This window comes from Lipomyces chichibuensis (assembly GCF_038497645.1).
Source record: "Lipomyces chichibuensis strain CBS 12929 unplaced genomic scaffold V1513scaffold_36, whole genome shotgun sequence".
Classification (NCBI taxonomy): Eukaryota; Fungi; Ascomycota; class Lipomycetes; order Lipomycetales; family Lipomycetaceae; genus Lipomyces; species Lipomyces chichibuensis.
Genome location: NW_027117488.1, coordinates 92,584 through 106,553, shown reverse-complemented (window position 1 = coordinate 106,553; position 13,970 = coordinate 92,584). Strand labels below are relative to the sequence as shown.

Sequence of the window (13,970 nt, the reverse complement as noted above, 5' to 3'; positions counted from 1 at the left end):
GATGTGTACGATAATGAAAAGGGAGTTCGAACAACATATAACTACATGGGAATCCGGAAAATGATTATCATATAAACTTCGTAGATAATATAGTAAATACGCGATTCGCCATCGTGGCTGACGTTGGTGTGGATGGATAAGGGCATCTGCTGGCCGAACCAGCTTAGAATGCGGCTGCGGAGACAGGGCTCGCAAGAACTACAATCACACATCTGTTAAATCTTGCAACATGGGTCTCGACTCTCCCTATCGCGCTGTAAGTCAAGGCTGTCTCTTTGATAAAGACATCTACAGAACGTGTTTCTAATTCGTCGACAGATCTTCAGCTCCAAATCCTCACATCAGAAGGCAATTAGTACTCTAAATTCGAACGCGACCATGTCCGAGAAATCAGCCTCAAAAACGTACGATCGTACTTCGATTCACGAGCACGACTCAAAGATGCTAGACGACTCCTCCACTACCATGTTGTCCTCCGTGCTTTCGTCGACGTCTACTGTCGTTCCGGAGGACAAAGCAACAATATTGTCGTCTATTGCCGATGTGTTGGATCGCATGGAGTCGAAGCCGCTCATAGATCAGCGGTATCAGCCGTCTGCAGAGAAAATTGACACATTCAACAATCTTGCGCTCATTGCAAAGATCGAGAGGGCACTTTGTCGAAGACTGACGTCTCAGGATTTTGTGCCCAATGGACTGTCCTCCGCGGTCGGTGGAGTTGCTAAGTAAACTATTATTATTATTATTATGTCTTGAGACGTCACGGAGCAAATGGCGCACGATCGCCGTCTAAATGGATCTGGTTTGGAAGTAGTACATAGGAATTATGGGCTCTGGGTTCTTTGTTTGCATTGCTAGACTATTTTTGATGATTTGTTTGTTTGCGTTGTACGGTAACCACTTGTTTCAATAGTTTGCGTCGCTAGTATGTGACATTATATGTCATACGGGTTGCAGCAGGTGCCAGACAAGTAAGCAATGTTATTAGCTCACGCATTACAAATCTACCTTAACCACCGTAATATGAAATAAAACGACAATAGGCAAATAGCAACTCCAGCCCAAAACACGGCTTTGTCTTGTCGCGCTCTCCGTTCGATATACTTTATCGTATCATTCGATATCCCCAACGTGTTTGCCGCGCTATACAACTTCCTCTGTGTTGACTTCAGGACATTTCTCTGCTCGACTAAATCACCAAGAACCGCGCGGCCTCGTTCAATGAACTCGTCCAATTGATCGCCCGTCCGCGAGATAAATTCACGCGGTATAGCCGCAACCGGTATACTCCCGCTAATCTGCGATTGACCACCGATCGATCCATTCCTCGTTAACCCAGGCGCATAAGGATTATCTGGTGTGGCAGAGTGGTGCGGTCTCCTGCCTAACAACTCGGTGCGATTCAAGTTATTCTGTGCTTCCTCTCTCTCCTTCTTGAGTTTGTCAAATTGTGTCCGGGCTTCAGCTGCTTCTGAGCGAAAATTGCGGATACGGGCAAAAGCTTTGTCTTGTTTTGCGGGAACGAGCTCACGCCGGGCCATGGCATCGTATTCGTCAATTGTGCGTTGTAGAGTTGCTAAGGTTGCTGATATTTGGCCTGGCGAGACAGTAGCGTTAGCAACGATTACGGCGCTAGCATAATGCATCGTAAGACGTACCTTGCAAGGCTAAACTTGCGGTTGAAGGTGATGCGGAAAAGGAGTCGAGATCCTTCTTGAGGGATTGTGACTGCTTTAGAGCGTGATTGAATAGCGAGTTCTGTTGATGTAGTTCTTAGTAGTGGATTACAATGTGATGGCATCTGCAACTTACCATTATGCTTGTAACTCAGTTCTATACAGTTCGAATCGTGTACGAAGGGGTGACAAGAAGACTAGATTAAGCCAATAGTATGCAAACTTTGTACTTTGAGATGATGATGTTTTGGACGACGTATACCAATAGATGTTTACACCAACCAAGTTCAGTCTAGGTGTATGCAATATCGCCTAATTTACACAATAACGGCGATCCCTATATTATCCTATTAATCAATATTGTCGTTGTAATGCTGTCTTGTCGCAAAATGATTGTCGGATAGATATTGTCTGTTCCTGACATCTGGCCACTTCAGACATAGGATAGAGTCGAAATTTAAAAATTCACAGCGTCATCAAGCTGGCCCGTGATTCGACACCAAACCCCCCATTGTGACATGAACTCGAACCCAACAAGCCCTTACCCACTAACATTACGAATCTATATAATTTGCCAAAGGTAATAACGAAAGTGATGTCATTGCATTTCGCAGATGTTCGTCTCTAGTCCTGTTTACAATGAAAAAGACATATCCGACTTATTTGGCAAAGCAGGTCCATTCCATTATGCGTTGGGAGTTTGTAGCTTAGGAATAGGTTTATCCGCAGACATGGGAGAAGGAGTTCAATGGCGGATATGTCATGCCGTGTGGGGGTAAGGGCGAGATTGCTATTTATGTAGAGGAGGGATTGACTAAAGCTGGCACGTTAAAAAAATCTGTTGGAGGAAGAGGTCAAGACTTCTATTTAAAACCCTTGCGAATCTTAAATTGTCGTGAATACTCCCATGGGATGCAAATAAATTATTATGATAAGTTATTGCTGAACAGTCCGGAAGTAAAGGGACAACTCTCGCCCGAAGAAAAGCCTTACTTGAGTCGCAAGCTGTGCGGCTGCACGCTTATCACTCGTGTGAGCATTGTTGACGATAGGCCATACCATTAATATTTTTTCATCCATCCTGAATATTTTCAAAATGCCGCTTACAGAAGAAGAGATTGGGTCTGCGACGTATATTGATCGGGCATCAATTCTGCTGCCACCTGGAGACAATGTTACGGTTAAGACATTCGCACTCATTGTGCTCAATCAACCGATCACGGATTTGGACATGCTGGACCGCGTATGGAGTAACGGTCGGTGTGATGAACTTGAGCTACATGGATGCGTGCTAATATCAGACTTTTTAGCCGCCGTGAAGATTTGTGCTGATGGCGGCACAAATAGACTATTTGCAGCACTAGACGAATCCACGCGTTCGAAATACGTAAGTCATTAGCATAGAACGCAAGCGTAGGTCAATGTCCTGATATCGCTACAGAAACCAGACTTTATTGCTGGTGATCTCGACTCGCTAAACCCGGATATCCGGGTTTATTACGAGAAGGAATTGGGTGTGCCGGTGTATCACTCGCCGGACCAGGATTCGACAGATTTTGGTAAATGCCTATTGAAGCTAGGCGAGCTTTATCCCGGCGAACGGTTCCCAGTTGTGGCACTGGGAGGCACTGGCGGTCGTGTTGATCAGGAGTTCCATTCGATCCACACGCTATTTGTTCACGAACGGGAAGCTAAGGAGGAGGACACTGCGGATAAGAAGAAGCGGGAGATCACTCTTTTGTCTGACGATTCGCTGACATTCCTGGTGGGCCCTGGAACGCAGAAGATATATACGCCGCGGACCGTGCTTGGACCTACTTGTGGGATTATTCCTGTCTCAGGGCCGACAATTATTTCGACGCACGGGTTTACATGGGATATTGAAGACTGGCCAACGAGTTTCGGCACACAGGTGAGCACGAGCAATGCGATGGAGGCAGATGAGGTTGTGATTAAAAGCGACCAGACAGTTCTGTTTACGTTGGAGATTAGACGATAATTAATTAGATTGCATATGTGTTAGAATATATTATATATGTGAATGGGGATGCTCGGATTTATTACTCTGATTAATAGCGGGCTGTGAACAGCCACAAGTAGTTTGATGAGTAGATAAACTAATTAGGATGATGTGTTTTGCGCCGTGCGGCCGCGTGTCAAAAACAAGCGAGACGCGTGGCCTTTTTAACCGTTAAGTAACTGTCTCTTGGCTGAAGCCGAATGTGGTATAAGTGTGAAAAAGTTGTGCTTAATGCACAAGAGATGTGGGCCGACTCTAAAAACACGCAACCATCGTCAGCACAAAAGATTAGACACGCAACATCTGTTTTTACATTTAAAAAGTCATGCCATCAAAATAATAATATATGACAACTAATGTCCTCTACTCCGTCTCCGTCTCCGTCTCTTGATCTCGCCACTTCTACTACTACCCACTCTACTTCGCAACATCTAGTAGTAATGACAGCAACTTCAACCGCGTCGCCAGTCCTGTCCACCTCCCCCTCATCTCCCTACTCCTTTGCTCCTGCTCTCTCGCTCGCAGACGACGTAGCTGCTCTAGCGTCAGAATACTCTCCCATGCTGCTCGACGTCGCACCAGTACCGTCCACAAGCAATATTTCCACGGAGGTGGAAATACTCACAAAAGAACACACCCAAGTCCGTCTCGCCGTTTCTCCCCGTGGCTGGACTGTATGTCCGATTCGCTTCTATTGCTCACTTCTCTTAAAAAACTAACATCTCATAGGTCGAGTGGATAGAATCAAACGACCCGTCCGTCAAATTGCAATGTCACGACCTCGTTGGCTCCACCTTCGAAGATCCAGAAGCAGTCCTGCTTCGAGTATCGCCCGCATTTGCTAGGGAATGGCAATCACGACTAGTAGAGCAACTCGAAATGCTAGCATCATGATCGATCTTAGCTGCATACCTATAATACCTGTATTATCTTCTCTTCATGTACATAGGACGGTGTTTTTGGAAAATTTTTTTGGATGGCGTTAATGGCGCATTTGGTTTAATCATATACACGACTGTTTACATTAGATAGATAGCATAGTGTCATCATCATCTACTTTCATCATAAATAAATAAACCATTGTGTTTATTGTTATATACATCATCAGAGTAAACAATTATGCTGCAGATCTGCATTTTTAGGCTGTGTGTGCTGTGGAGTAATCGAGCAGCTGCTTTACGCTTACGCAGGGACTTTTGCTTTGTACCTTAAAGTTTGTTATTAGTTCAATACTCCCTCCTAAGCCAAATCTGTCAATAATTCGCAAACTGCCAAACCTAAATCTGGACACCAATTGACAAAGTATTCTATCAATATTATTATTGATAGCTCGCAAGCTTGACGGAAGGCAATAATAATACAGAATACTTAGATGATGGCATGAGCTATAGCAAGCGGTGCGACGTTATATTTGTGGTTATCGCTCTCCTCATATAGCCCTAACCTCAAATTCGGAGTCAACCCTATTTATTCCTTTGGATATTACCACGCGGAGCACTGTTTACAGTCCATTTGAGACGGATTCTCAATATCCGGCAGTGTCGAATATCATCTGCGGTCTGAAATGGCCACAGCAGTAACAGCAGAGTTGGACTCGCCAATATCATCGCTTCTTAACGCGACGCTCACAATCCAAAAAAGTACGGCTGTAGTCGGCACTTTAGTTGCGTCCGACACGTCCTCATGCGACAAGTATCTCGCGTCTCTCCGCCGACGAATCGTACCGTTTCTAGAACTTTTACCTAATGCATCGATAACAGGATCCGCAGGGGCATGGACGACACAACAAAGCCATAGCTTACTAGAAGACGGGAGCGGTGTAACGATCCACTCTATCACATTTCCCTCCTGCAAATTTATACTCCTAGTCCCGCTTCGTGCAAGGACCGAGCCCGAGCGTCAATTGGTTATATTCTCCCGTGCACAACGACAGTTGCATAACGTGTTCATAAAATGGCTGGAGATGTATTTCGACATTATCGTCCGGCCTCTTAAATTATCTACTGACTTCTTACTACGGTTCGTAGAGGACTATGTACTGTCTTGTTATCGAAATCAAGAGAAGACAGCTGTACAACTTGACTTTACGACGGGAATAGTGCAGGTTGGAAGAATCACCATGGCGTTTGAAGCTGACGATGTAATGAAGTTTGCACGTAGCGGCCAGGGCGCTATGTCAAGGATGATGGAGCATATGGAAAATAGAACCGGTTTGATATTTAGAGAGATAAACATAAGTCGAGCGGCATGTAGTGGAGGAGTAATCGGGGCTGATGGACGGATAAAGTATATCATCGGAGCTGATGTAAGTGATTGGCGGACTGGATTCGTCGAAACGTGGGCTGGCGCAATCGCTGGCCTGGTATGGAGGACGTAAAATAGCCATGTAATGTATATTATTGTTCTTTTAGGGTATGGAGTTCGGTTCGAATATGCTATAACAATTCATAGGCAGTTTCAAACTGAAATAGGTTGTGTGCATTTCACTTGATCCCGCTATTGTACTTGGGCGACATCGCATCACTACAGAGAGCCGCACGTTGGTGAACGTAAAACTTTGAAGTTTTTCGATTCTCTCGTTTGTGTATCCGGCAACAACGAACAATGGCCGATACAATTACTCTATCAAAACCAGTAGCAGATTTTCATGTTCATGTCCGCGATGGCGACATGATGAAACTGGTCGTTCCGACCATTAAGCTGGGTGGTGTCTCTGTCGCCTACATCATGGTAACGCTCTCCCTTCTACGGATTATCAGTTCATAGCTAACGGAAACAGCCAAATTTGGTTCCTCCCTTGACCTCCGTCGCTGATGTTCTCGCCTACAAATCCAGATTAGAAACAGTTGACCCGAGCATTACGTATATCATGACGCTTTACCTCTCGCCGGCCATCACTCCAGATGTCGTTCACGACGCCGCAAAAGCCGGCATCACCGGTGTAAAATGCTACCCTGCTGGCGTGACCACGAATTCAGAGCACGGCGTCGCATCTTACGCACCGTATTACCCCACATTCGCGGCGATGGAGGAAGAAGACATGGTGCTTAATCTACACGGCGAGTGTCCGTCCGCAGGACACATCCACGTTCTCAATGCAGAAGAAGAATTCCTGCCAACGCTCAAGGACCTTCACGCACGTTTCCCTAAACTGCGAATCGTGCTCGAACACTGCACATCCGCCGCCGCAATCCAAGCCGTCAAAGAATGCGGGCCAACTGTCGCCGCAACCATAACCGCCCACCATTTATTCCTCACCATCGACAACTGGGCAGGAAATTCGTTCAATTACTGTAAACCCGTCGCGAAGTTCCCCGCAGACAAACAGGCTCTACTGGACGCCGCTACCTCCGGCGATCCCAAGTTCTTTTTTGGCTCGGATTCAGCGCCCCATCCCATCGTCAACAAAGAAAAAGGCAAAGGCGCCGCTGCCGGCGTCTTCACACAAACACATGCTGCTGCATATGTCGCTGAGGCATTTGATCAGCTCGGAAAGCTTGACAGGATTGAGGCCTTTTTATGTGAATTTGGTAGACAGTTTTATAAAATTAGGGAGAAGAAGGCCGAATGGAGCGTCGTGTTGAAGAACGAACAGAACATTGTACCGCCGTTATTGGGAAACGGTGAATTTGCGGTTGTGCCGTTCAAGGCGGGTGAGAAGTTAAATTGGAAGGTCGAGATTGTCGGGCTATAGGTTATAGTTCCAAGGGTGTAGTTTAGACTGATATATGCAACATTATCTACTTTCCCTTCATGATGGCCAATTTTTTAGTAGGCACTACCTGCGATTCGTGACAACCTTGTCATCGGCCATCGCGATGCCCTGTTAGAGGGTTAAAGTTTCCGTAGATTAACGCCGCACGCTAGATCATGATGACCTCACGAATCCGAGCCTCATCTCAATTGTTGCGCCCACAGATTTTGACTTACGAGAATCTTACACCGTCTTGGAGGTCTCCTCGACAACGACGACTTGAAAAACGAGGGTAGTGCTGCTTAATGTCGTCGACATAGGCTCCACCGACTTTACCGGACAATATGTCACGATAAAGCAGATGAAACGTGAGCAGAAGTGCATCTGTTTTTGGCATCACTCGTGATTGACGGGGAGATAGGATATGAAGAACGATGACGAATACAGATCACGACTTTGTTCTGGCGTGAATGTGCGAGCTATCTCTTCTACGACGACAACGAGTCGTTTGACGGGGCGTTCAATTTCCCGCCTGCGATGTATTGTCCGGAAAACCACAAGGCGAGTACGACGTACACATGCAAGATTCACTTCCTTTGTGTTTGGCCAGGATTATCAGCCTCCGACATGGCGATCGTGATAGCAGACGAATCGGAGCGGAAAGGCATGAAGTTGAAGCACTGGACCTGGACCGATGGATATGACACATGAACTTTTAGTATCGTATTTCGAGCTTCACATGGCCAAGTCTTCTGCCATGACAAATAACTATCCTAAACAAATCGAATATTTGATGACTGCATTATGCACACAAACCGGAAACTCCATAATAGAACTTCGAACATAACAATTTTGACAACCAATAACAAATAAACAATACTCAATGTAACATAGAGACTTCATCATCGCAAACAAGATTCACATAATTCCCCATGCGTCCTCACATCCGTGACAAAATTTGCTGCAAGCGACGGAAGCAGACAACGAGTACTGCGAAACACCAATTTTCTCATCAACCCACTCATCCGCGAAATCGTCTGCACCATGCGCCATCGCGCCTACAAACACGCAAATACTCTCATCCGGATCCATAGTCTGCACATAATCCTGCACCCTCTGGACCGGGGCGTCGGCGGATAATGTGATTTTTCGACATTTAGTTGGTAGGTGGTCGGAAATGGGGTTCTTGATTACTTTTAGTAGTTTCTCTTGCGAGTTGACAGACCGGATCGAGAGCTTGTGAAGGAGCTGGACCATTAGACCTGAGAAGCGCTTGAATGTGCGTGGAATTCGGACGGACGGGTTGACTTCGATTAATACACCCTTAGCTGTGAGGATATACACTTGCAGCTTTCCAGCTTTATTAATGGGCGAATCGAGCAGAGTCAGAAGACACTACAAATATTGATCAGTAATCAGACAGCAAGCCAACCAACTAGAACGAACCTGGTGCGTAATATCGGGTCTCGCATCCGCAATATCCCGCTGCATACGCTTCAACAAACCTTGATGATCATCGCAGTTCAGAAGCGCATACCGATCACCTTGTGCGCCGTTCCGCGAAGGCACTTTGTGCGTTTCCAAACACGCCTGCGCAAGAACGACGATCAGTCGCTGCGTATTTTTATCACGAGTCGGGATCGGAACTGCGGCCTCTGGCATGAAAGTCGGTGGCCCTGAATTGGATCGCGTCCGGTGAGGAGTTCGTTGTGGTGGCATATCGAACAGGATAGGATCGATATCAAGATATAAATTTCAAATTTCGAGTTAGTGATCACTAGCCCCACAGATTAGAGCAAATGTGAGGACTAATTTTATTATAGCAATAATAAAAATGATCCTAGCTCGTTGCAAACTAGCCTCGTCGAAATAGCCGTTGCAATAGTTACGGAGTTGCAGGCGCCGTTGAATTAATTATTGGGACGTTTACTCAAAATTTTTTCGTCGGGCTAGGTGGTGGTAATCTGAGGATTAGGTTCAGCGGCTAGCTTTGTGAAGATATACGCTAACTGTATATTGCTTAGCAAGTTGTATTAAAGTTTGTTTGTTCTTGCACAGTTTAAAAGCAACATCACAGTCTTCGATTCGAATTTTAACCCCGCGAAATTTGTACTGTGGGTATATATGCTTTACATGGCCATATATTGGAAGCAGTAGTGGCGCACCAAGGCCGGAATCGACAGGATCAATGGCCCTGCGAAACAAGCCCTTCAGCTCCACCACCCTCACTCGCAACACGAACGCGAAAGGCGTGCCTGGGACAAGGACTACCGCCGACGACGAGGACTTTGGATTTGACGACGATATTGACGAGCAAGAGTTGCAACTGCTTGAAGAAAATGCGCGTAAACTTAGCCAGGTGGTGGGCACTCGGTCGAGAACCGAGTCGGTTCGTTTGCCAGTCGACGCGTTGTCTACGCAGGTGGAGGATTTCCTTGCCCAAGAAGAAGATGGAGATGAGCAGGCTATGAGCGAGCTTATGCATCAGAATGCGGAATTGAACGCATGGAAGCCTGGTCCTCTGCGCGGAGGAGAATCGACCGGCGAGGTAGATGCGTTGCTGCAGGAACTCGAGGATGTAAGTCATCGTAACGTTTTATTCGTAGGACGCGTCACTAATATGTTCTTGCAGCTGCGAAAACAGAATGCGGAACTTCAGAAGGCTCGGGATGAAGCTCTAACGTCCTTGCAATCGGCCCGAGGCGAAATTTCAATCGTTCGCGGCCATTTGGCAAGCATTAATACTGCCCATGATCAGACAATCGTATATCTCAAAAGCGTCCAAGAGACAGAAAGGCAACGCCATGATTCTGAAGTTGCAGAGCTTCGACGCGAGATCGAACGGTTACAGGCGGAACGGGCATTTATGGAACGCGATCTAAAAGAAGTGATGGACAAGTTACGAGCAATGGATCGTGCAGTACAGCGGGAGGCTCAGGCAGCTGCGAGCGAATTTCAAGGTTCACCAAGCCCTCGAAAATCAAAGAGACTGGATAGGTCGTCTGGATTACGAGATGGCTTTGATGTTCCAATATCACCAACCAAGATTGGCAAGAAGAGGCGACGGCCAGAGTCAGCCGATATTGAAGACAATATGAATGTTCTTAGAGAGACAACCAATAGAGAGTCTATGGGCAGTCGTGACTCGTCAACGGGATCTGCTATGTTAACTCATGGGTCTGACAGCATATCAGCGACTCCAAAGAAGAACACGTGTGAGAAGGAAATAGTGAGGGAAGAGATCCGGATACTTGTTGACGACAAATACGAGGTAGGCCGACTCATTATGTCTTGGAATCACATATTCTTACTACGTGCAGTTCGTGAGCAAATTGTACAATTGCCAGCTCGAGCCAAACGGTGGAAAGCTGTTTGACATTCTCTCACAACATCCAGTCGAACTGAAGCACGACGATGGATCCACGAAGTTCTCGGGGTCTCTATCTACAGCTATTAGCAGCAGCATCAATATGCAGAACACTTCTTTAGAATTGCTTATCGAGTCACTGATCTTACGTGTTATGGAACTTTGGCACAGCCAAGTGACTGAGAGTACTGTAAGTAATCCCGAGAGACTGTCGTTGTCAGTAATTAACAATATTTTAGATTACGTCGGTTGATCCTCTCCTTGGCATTTTGAAATTTATTGTCACATATAACCCAAATTTGGTTTCGCTCACAATGTTGCAAGGTGTAGTCGTTGCATGCCAGGAAACTTTTGTACGACTAGAATCCCGAACTATGCTTCACTCTACAGACTGGCAAGCGATGACACAGCTTGCCGTCCTCTCACTATTTGAATCAGTAGTTCATGTGCTTGACAACAGGCAAGGGAATTACAGTAATCATAATAACCGAATTATGGGAATTTGGCAATCTGTGTCGATTGAATTCATTTTGCGAATGCTGGGGAATTCACATATTACGCCGCGACTATCAATTCGGTTTCACGAGTTTACTTCTCGAATTCTCACTGCGTCTATTTTGCCGGCCTCGTTTGGTCCAGTGTTGCAAGTTCAAGAAGATCAACCTAGTGCAGAAGCTCACATAGTCGATCACGTGACTCGGTTACTGATCGATGATTATGTCGGCCTATCCGTCGTCCATGCAACGCTGGGTGAACACGCACAGCATCTAGATTATGACGAGTATGAGTACGAGCTTGAGATTGTGCCTTTGCGATTGCAAATCTTGAATACGTTGAGGGCCCTAGCGAGCACGAGGCATGGAGAGAGACTATTAGCTGAGCACCCGAAGGTAACTGCGAGGTTGATTTGTTGCGTGTCGCAACAGATAGACAAGGTCTATGAAAATGATTTGATGCACAACAGCGCTGGAAGGTGAGCGGCAAGACGAAAAGTTGTAGACAAAACGACTAACTGTGACTTTAGGACTGAGCTAATTTCATTGGTCGTGCGATTGCTTCATCGAATGCATTTTGGCACCGATACCCCAGCCGACGATAGCAGACCAGTCTCGTCTATTGCGAACAACCTAGATATCCTAAATCCGTATGGCGCCAAATATGAGTTGGTCGTTGGACTGACACGAGTAGCATTTGGAGAGGGCATGCTATATCACTATGCCTTTGACGACACGACTGTTGATTGTGCGAGAAATTTGCTTCAGATCGGAAGAACGATTCATGAGACCAATTTGTTATACTCGTCCATGAATGCGGAGTAGATGTCGGACCAAGTCTTTGTACATATTGATTTGATCTTGCAACGCTTTGGTGTCCATTAGTGACTTCTCTAGTGAAGCTTATGTCGTATTAAGCTCATCTTGCTCACCCAATGATTAATGCTAAGTTTTACGTGCCTGTAATAACGCCAGGCACCTGGTGCTGACGCCTACTCGGGTGAGATTTTTTCCTATTTGTTATGGACGTCATGCTATGGCTCAAAATCTAATTCTAAAATGGTGTTCATGGTGATGGAATGCATTGATATAAATCCGGCCTTCTCTATGGAGGGCCCTTCAATAATCTGGATTTAAGCTGTCCTTCTTTATTCCTTATCGGTTCTGTGTTTAGTCGCTTGACAGCAACATTCGGCGATCCATTGGCATAGCCCAAGTGATTCGTTAGGAGTCCAGAATATGCAAATATTTATGAATATCTACGAATAAGATATTTCATTTGCATTTGCAAGCCCATTCAGCATACGAATATCTCTTTAATGGAACCTAATTTTGGCAGATCTGAATGATAACAACGCAGAAGGCCATCCAAAATGGCTGCTCCGAATGCGGAGATCCGCCCTATCTGATCACATCCCCATCCGCCTTTGCAAACTTCGCTGTAAATGCCGAGTTGAGCGTCTCTAAGCCTATGTCGAGTTTCTCGGGCGCAATATATGACAAGCAACGATTTGTGATACCTTGAATGCCGATTCACGAGTTAACCCTGGCGCATCCAAGATTGACCACTCACATAGAATATCTGATCGCAGAAGTAATACAGATAACATTACTGCAAGTTCCCAGGAAGGCGCTACGTAGACCGGCAAAAGTCATTTGAAATAGTAATCAATTTCCTTGAACCTTCTTTTGTAGCTGTTTTTGGTGGAATTTTCGTTAGTTAGACTTTGTCTCTCGATGCGTTCCATCTGATACATCAAACTTCGTCCTCAAGTTGAATCTTGGGATATATTGAATTTTCTTCCGTAATCAGAATGTTGGCAGAAGCTATAGAGAATTAAATAGTCTGCAAATAGATGGTCTGCAAATCATTGGCGGCAAGGATCGACGGGTGCGCCAGTAACATTACGGAGTAGACGAAAAGGAGGGGGCAGATCGGGTACATGTTTTCAGCATCTATTTGATATGGACCAGATTTGCCTTGCCTGATCAGCACTCTCAACTTTCAATATAATGATTGTGCGCCAGCGTCAAGAGCGTATGGTCATGGACAAGTACGCCAAACGACAGCAGGAGTGAGATAAAACGGAAGATATATAAGATATATAGCCGTACTTACCGGACAAAACTTATGAACATCGTCAGGTAGAGCTTTTCATTGCCTTGTTAATATTATTATGATACAGGGCCCTGCCTGGCGGCCGGATTTTGGACGCTAAGGACATCTGCACTTGTGTGCAGTGCATTTTAAAACCATTTCGAACGCTAAAGAGTTTACTATGGGAAACAGCCGCTGAGAAGTTGTGTGGCAATTTGTATGGGTGACTGTCGTTACCTGTGTCCATAGAGTATGGAGGAAATAAGGTCGCCCGTCGTATCGTGATGTGCGCCGCGCTGTGTGAGGCTCTTATGTATCACCCTATTTTTGATAGTGCAGCCGCACCAAATAATCCGAGAATTTACTAGATTAAAGGCCGCGTACGGCAATTTACCGCTGCGCGTAGGCAAATTAATTGGCTGCGTACTCTCTCGCACTAGTTGATAATCAACCAGTCTCAGGCATAAGATTTCACAGAAAATTATTAGGCTTGGTTCTTGCTGTGCAACTGTTTGGTGAGCATCCGAAATATCTAGCTTTTGTCGTTATCTGTCGCTAATCAAAGCTGACGGAATAAAATACTATTCTTTGGATCACTGTGCTACGAAGAATGACTGAGGA

The 13,970-nt window shown here is 45.7% G+C and overlaps 8 protein-coding genes across 8 annotated transcripts; 6 read left to right on the top strand and 2 right to left on the bottom strand.

Annotated features, from left to right (window-relative positions):
- Positions 1–55: 55 nt before the first annotated feature.
- Positions 56–1,017, top strand: V1513DRAFT_486548 (uncharacterized protein). The gene is made up of 2 exons (XM_066900501.1): positions 56–256; positions 319–1,017. Exons 1-2 carry the CDS (start codon positions 230–232, stop codon positions 727–729), a joined length of 438 nt encoding a protein of 145 aa, XP_066751759.1. The 5' UTR covers positions 56–229; the 3' UTR covers positions 730–1,017.
- On the bottom strand, positions 984–2,174 carry V1513DRAFT_404143 (uncharacterized protein). The gene is made up of 3 exons (XM_066895572.1): positions 1,813–2,174; positions 1,659–1,758; positions 984–1,597 (listed from the first exon to the last, which is right to left on the bottom strand). The coding sequence occupies exons 1-3, from the start codon at positions 1,813–1,815 to the stop codon at positions 1,005–1,007; spliced, it is 696 nt and encodes a 231-aa protein (XP_066751758.1). The 5' UTR covers positions 1,816–2,174; the 3' UTR covers positions 984–1,004.
- A 526-nt stretch (positions 2,175–2,700) lies between these two features.
- Positions 2,701–3,807, top strand: V1513DRAFT_450720 (thiamine pyrophosphokinase). Its single transcript, XM_066898849.1, has 3 exons — positions 2,701–2,932; positions 2,987–3,063; positions 3,118–3,807. The coding sequence occupies exons 1-3, from the start codon at positions 2,773–2,775 to the stop codon at positions 3,673–3,675; spliced, it is 795 nt and encodes a 264-aa protein (XP_066751757.1). The 5' UTR covers positions 2,701–2,772; the 3' UTR covers positions 3,676–3,807.
- A 171-nt stretch (positions 3,808–3,978) lies between these two features.
- On the top strand, positions 3,979–4,800 carry V1513DRAFT_404138 (uncharacterized protein). The gene is made up of 2 exons (XM_066895571.1): positions 3,979–4,370; positions 4,426–4,800. Exons 1-2 carry the CDS (start codon positions 4,053–4,055, stop codon positions 4,588–4,590), a joined length of 483 nt encoding a protein of 160 aa, XP_066751756.1. The 5' UTR covers positions 3,979–4,052; the 3' UTR covers positions 4,591–4,800.
- Positions 4,801–4,969: 169 nt separating this feature from the next.
- Positions 4,970–6,454, top strand: V1513DRAFT_202111 (uncharacterized protein). Its single transcript, XM_066894339.1, has one exon. The coding sequence runs from the start codon at positions 5,261–5,263 to the stop codon at positions 6,071–6,073; it is 813 nt and encodes a 270-aa protein (XP_066751755.1). The 5' UTR covers positions 4,970–5,260; the 3' UTR covers positions 6,074–6,454.
- On the top strand, positions 6,241–7,450 carry V1513DRAFT_202116 (uncharacterized protein). The gene is made up of 2 exons (XM_066894340.1): positions 6,241–6,426; positions 6,476–7,450. The coding sequence occupies exons 1-2, from the start codon at positions 6,301–6,303 to the stop codon at positions 7,388–7,390; spliced, it is 1,041 nt and encodes a 346-aa protein (XP_066751754.1). The 5' UTR covers positions 6,241–6,300; the 3' UTR covers positions 7,391–7,450.
- Positions 7,451–8,090: 640 nt separating this feature from the next.
- On the bottom strand, positions 8,091–9,290 carry V1513DRAFT_450709 (Alpha/beta knot methyltransferase). The gene is made up of 2 exons (XM_066898848.1): positions 8,837–9,290; positions 8,091–8,785 (listed from the first exon to the last, which is right to left on the bottom strand). The coding sequence occupies exons 1-2, from the start codon at positions 9,107–9,109 to the stop codon at positions 8,309–8,311; spliced, it is 750 nt and encodes a 249-aa protein (XP_066751753.1). The 5' UTR covers positions 9,110–9,290; the 3' UTR covers positions 8,091–8,308.
- Positions 9,291–9,439: 149 nt separating this feature from the next.
- On the top strand, positions 9,440–12,336 carry V1513DRAFT_202073 (uncharacterized protein). The gene is made up of 5 exons (XM_066894338.1): positions 9,440–9,968; positions 10,023–10,661; positions 10,711–10,947; positions 10,997–11,730; positions 11,782–12,336. Exons 1-5 carry the CDS (start codon positions 9,579–9,581, stop codon positions 12,074–12,076), a joined length of 2,295 nt encoding a protein of 764 aa, XP_066751752.1. The 5' UTR covers positions 9,440–9,578; the 3' UTR covers positions 12,077–12,336.
- The last annotated feature ends 1,634 nt before the right edge of the window (positions 12,337–13,970 follow it).

What these genes read in the sequence shown, in the direction of transcription:
- V1513DRAFT_202111 (XM_066894339.1), top strand. Translation starts at nt 5,261, where the DNA reads ATGGCCACAGCAGTAACAGCAGAGTTGGACTCGCCAATATCATCGCTT.
- V1513DRAFT_450709 (XM_066898848.1), bottom strand. Translation starts at nt 9,109, where the DNA reads ATGCCACCACAACGAACTCCTCACCGGACGCGATCCAATTCAGGGCCA. An exon ending in GACCCGATATTACGCACCAG is followed by an intron (nt 8,786 to 8,836) that starts GTTCGTTCTAGT and finishes CAATATTTGTAG; the next exon opens with TGTCTTCTGACTCTGCTCGA.
- V1513DRAFT_404138 (XM_066895571.1), top strand. Translation starts at nt 4,053, where the DNA reads ATGTCCTCTACTCCGTCTCCGTCTCCGTCTCTTGATCTCGCCACTTCT. An exon ending in TTTCTCCCCGTGGCTGGACT is followed by an intron (nt 4,371 to 4,425) that starts GTATGTCCGATT and finishes AACATCTCATAG; the next exon opens with GTCGAGTGGATAGAATCAAA.
- V1513DRAFT_450720 (XM_066898849.1), top strand. Translation starts at nt 2,773, where the DNA reads ATGCCGCTTACAGAAGAAGAGATTGGGTCTGCGACGTATATTGATCGG. An exon ending in GGACCGCGTATGGAGTAACG is followed by an intron (nt 2,933 to 2,986) that starts GTCGGTGTGATG and finishes CAGACTTTTTAG; the next exon opens with CCGCCGTGAAGATTTGTGCT. An exon ending in AATCCACGCGTTCGAAATAC is followed by an intron (nt 3,064 to 3,117) that starts GTAAGTCATTAG and finishes ATATCGCTACAG; the next exon opens with AAACCAGACTTTATTGCTGG.
- V1513DRAFT_202116 (XM_066894340.1), top strand. Translation starts at nt 6,301, where the DNA reads ATGGCCGATACAATTACTCTATCAAAACCAGTAGCAGATTTTCATGTT. An exon ending in TCTCTGTCGCCTACATCATG is followed by an intron (nt 6,427 to 6,475) that starts GTAACGCTCTCC and finishes TAACGGAAACAG; the next exon opens with CCAAATTTGGTTCCTCCCTT.
- V1513DRAFT_404143 (XM_066895572.1), bottom strand. An exon ending in CGCAAGTTTAGCCTTGCAAG is followed by an intron (nt 1,598 to 1,658) that starts GTACGTCTTACG and finishes CTGTCTCGCCAG; the next exon opens with GCCAAATATCAGCAACCTTA.
- V1513DRAFT_486548 (XM_066900501.1), top strand. Translation starts at nt 230, where the DNA reads ATGGGTCTCGACTCTCCCTATCGCGCT. An exon ending in TCGACTCTCCCTATCGCGCT is followed by an intron (nt 257 to 318) that starts GTAAGTCAAGGC and finishes ATTCGTCGACAG; the next exon opens with ATCTTCAGCTCCAAATCCTC.
- V1513DRAFT_202073 (XM_066894338.1), top strand. Translation starts at nt 9,579, where the DNA reads ATGGCCCTGCGAAACAAGCCCTTCAGCTCCACCACCCTCACTCGCAAC. An exon ending in TGCTGCAGGAACTCGAGGAT is followed by an intron (nt 9,969 to 10,022) that starts GTAAGTCATCGT and finishes ATGTTCTTGCAG; the next exon opens with CTGCGAAAACAGAATGCGGA. An exon ending in TTGTTGACGACAAATACGAG is followed by an intron (nt 10,662 to 10,710) that starts GTAGGCCGACTC and finishes TACTACGTGCAG; the next exon opens with TTCGTGAGCAAATTGTACAA.